General features: G+C 57.2%; 1 protein-coding gene across 1 annotated transcript in view; it reads left to right on the forward strand.

The window, feature by feature from the left end:
* The window catches only part of PADI4 (peptidyl arginine deiminase, type IV), a 28,503-nt gene that overhangs the window by 26,249 nt on the left and 1,031 nt on the right, over positions 1–1,223 (forward strand). The window contains exon 17 of the mRNA XM_010830215.1: positions 18–80. Within this exon, the coding sequence (XP_010828517.1) occupies positions 18–80 (63 nt within the window). The remainder of the gene's footprint in view (positions 1–17; positions 81–1,223) is intronic.

Genomic DNA, 1,223 nt, shown 5'->3' on the forward strand with positions numbered 1-1,223 from the left:
TCGTGGACATCCCGCAGCTCTTCAGGCTCATCAAAGACTCTCGAGGGACCCCCAAGGCCGAAGCCTTTTTCCCAAACATGGTGAGGAGGCGGACCCCTGAGCCCGCCCAGCTTTGCCCGCAGTCTTAAGCCCAAGAGGCCACTTGGCTGTGGATCCAGCAGGCTTGGCTGTCTCCTCACCCCTTGGGGTTTGCGTGGCCCTCTGCAGCTTACAGCACCTTTAAGAGGCAACCACCTAGGGGTGAATGACTGTCGTCATCCCGCTTTACAGATGATGCGCAGGGGAGTCAGGTCTCTGGCAAGAGCTGGGGTTCAGAGCTTGGGGTGTGGCTGCACTGCCCGCTGTGGGCTCCCTTGTGTCAGGCCGGGTGGTCTGCAAACTGGGTTCTCCGGGACCCTGGGGTTCCAAGACAGGGCCTCCCTCGCATGGTTTAGACTCGTCTCCGTTTTATGCTTTGAGATATTGCAGAAAATTTTGCTTAGAAAAAAGATTCCTTGGCTCAAACAAGACAGGAGGGAGCACCATCCTGTTAACCCCCACTGCTGAATAGTTCCTTGGCCCCAAGCATTTCATTTCTTTCTGCAGTCTAGCCCAGGGGGAAAGCAAGCGGGTGCCTGAGGCTGGGGCTGCAGCGTCTCAGAATCGGCCACCCTGAGGGCTGACTCGGTTCCTCCTCCCTGTGAGGCCTCACAGGGTGCCGTGATGGGAGCTGGGGCGAGGGCCTGGGTGTGGAGCAGGCGGAGCAGTTGAGAGTGCCAGGCAGCTGGCACGAGTCTGAGAGCCGAGATGTCCCTTCAGTGACTCAGCCCTGGAGACTGACCCTGAGCTCACTGCGCGGTGCCCAGGCTGCAGCCTCATCCAGCTGTCACACCTGGAAATGTGTTTGGTTGGCTCTTTCTGCTGATGAGGCGCAGAGGCCAAGTGACTTGCCCAAGGCCGCACAGCTGTAGAATGGTCCTGGGATTCGAATCCACAGGCCGCCTCCCAGGGTAATACCTTATTAAACCACTGTGGAGGAAACACGGTCGTTTACATAACGCATTGTGTATGGAAAGTGCTATAAAGTGTGTAGTCACTTATTCACCGGATGGTAGTATCAACAGATCTGCATTAAGTGCCTCCTGTGTGCCAGGCACTGAGCTGGGGGCTGTGGGAACCCAGAGGATGACCAGTTGCCAGAGTCTGGAGAGTCACAGGCTGCTTCACAGAGGCAGTGGCATTGG

The sequence above is a fragment of the Bison bison genome, unplaced genomic scaffold, assembly GCF_000754665.1.
Source record: "Bison bison bison isolate TAMUID 2011002044 unplaced genomic scaffold, Bison_UMD1.0 scf7180017864516, whole genome shotgun sequence".
Lineage (NCBI taxonomy): Eukaryota > Metazoa > Chordata > Mammalia > Artiodactyla > Bovidae > Bison > Bison bison.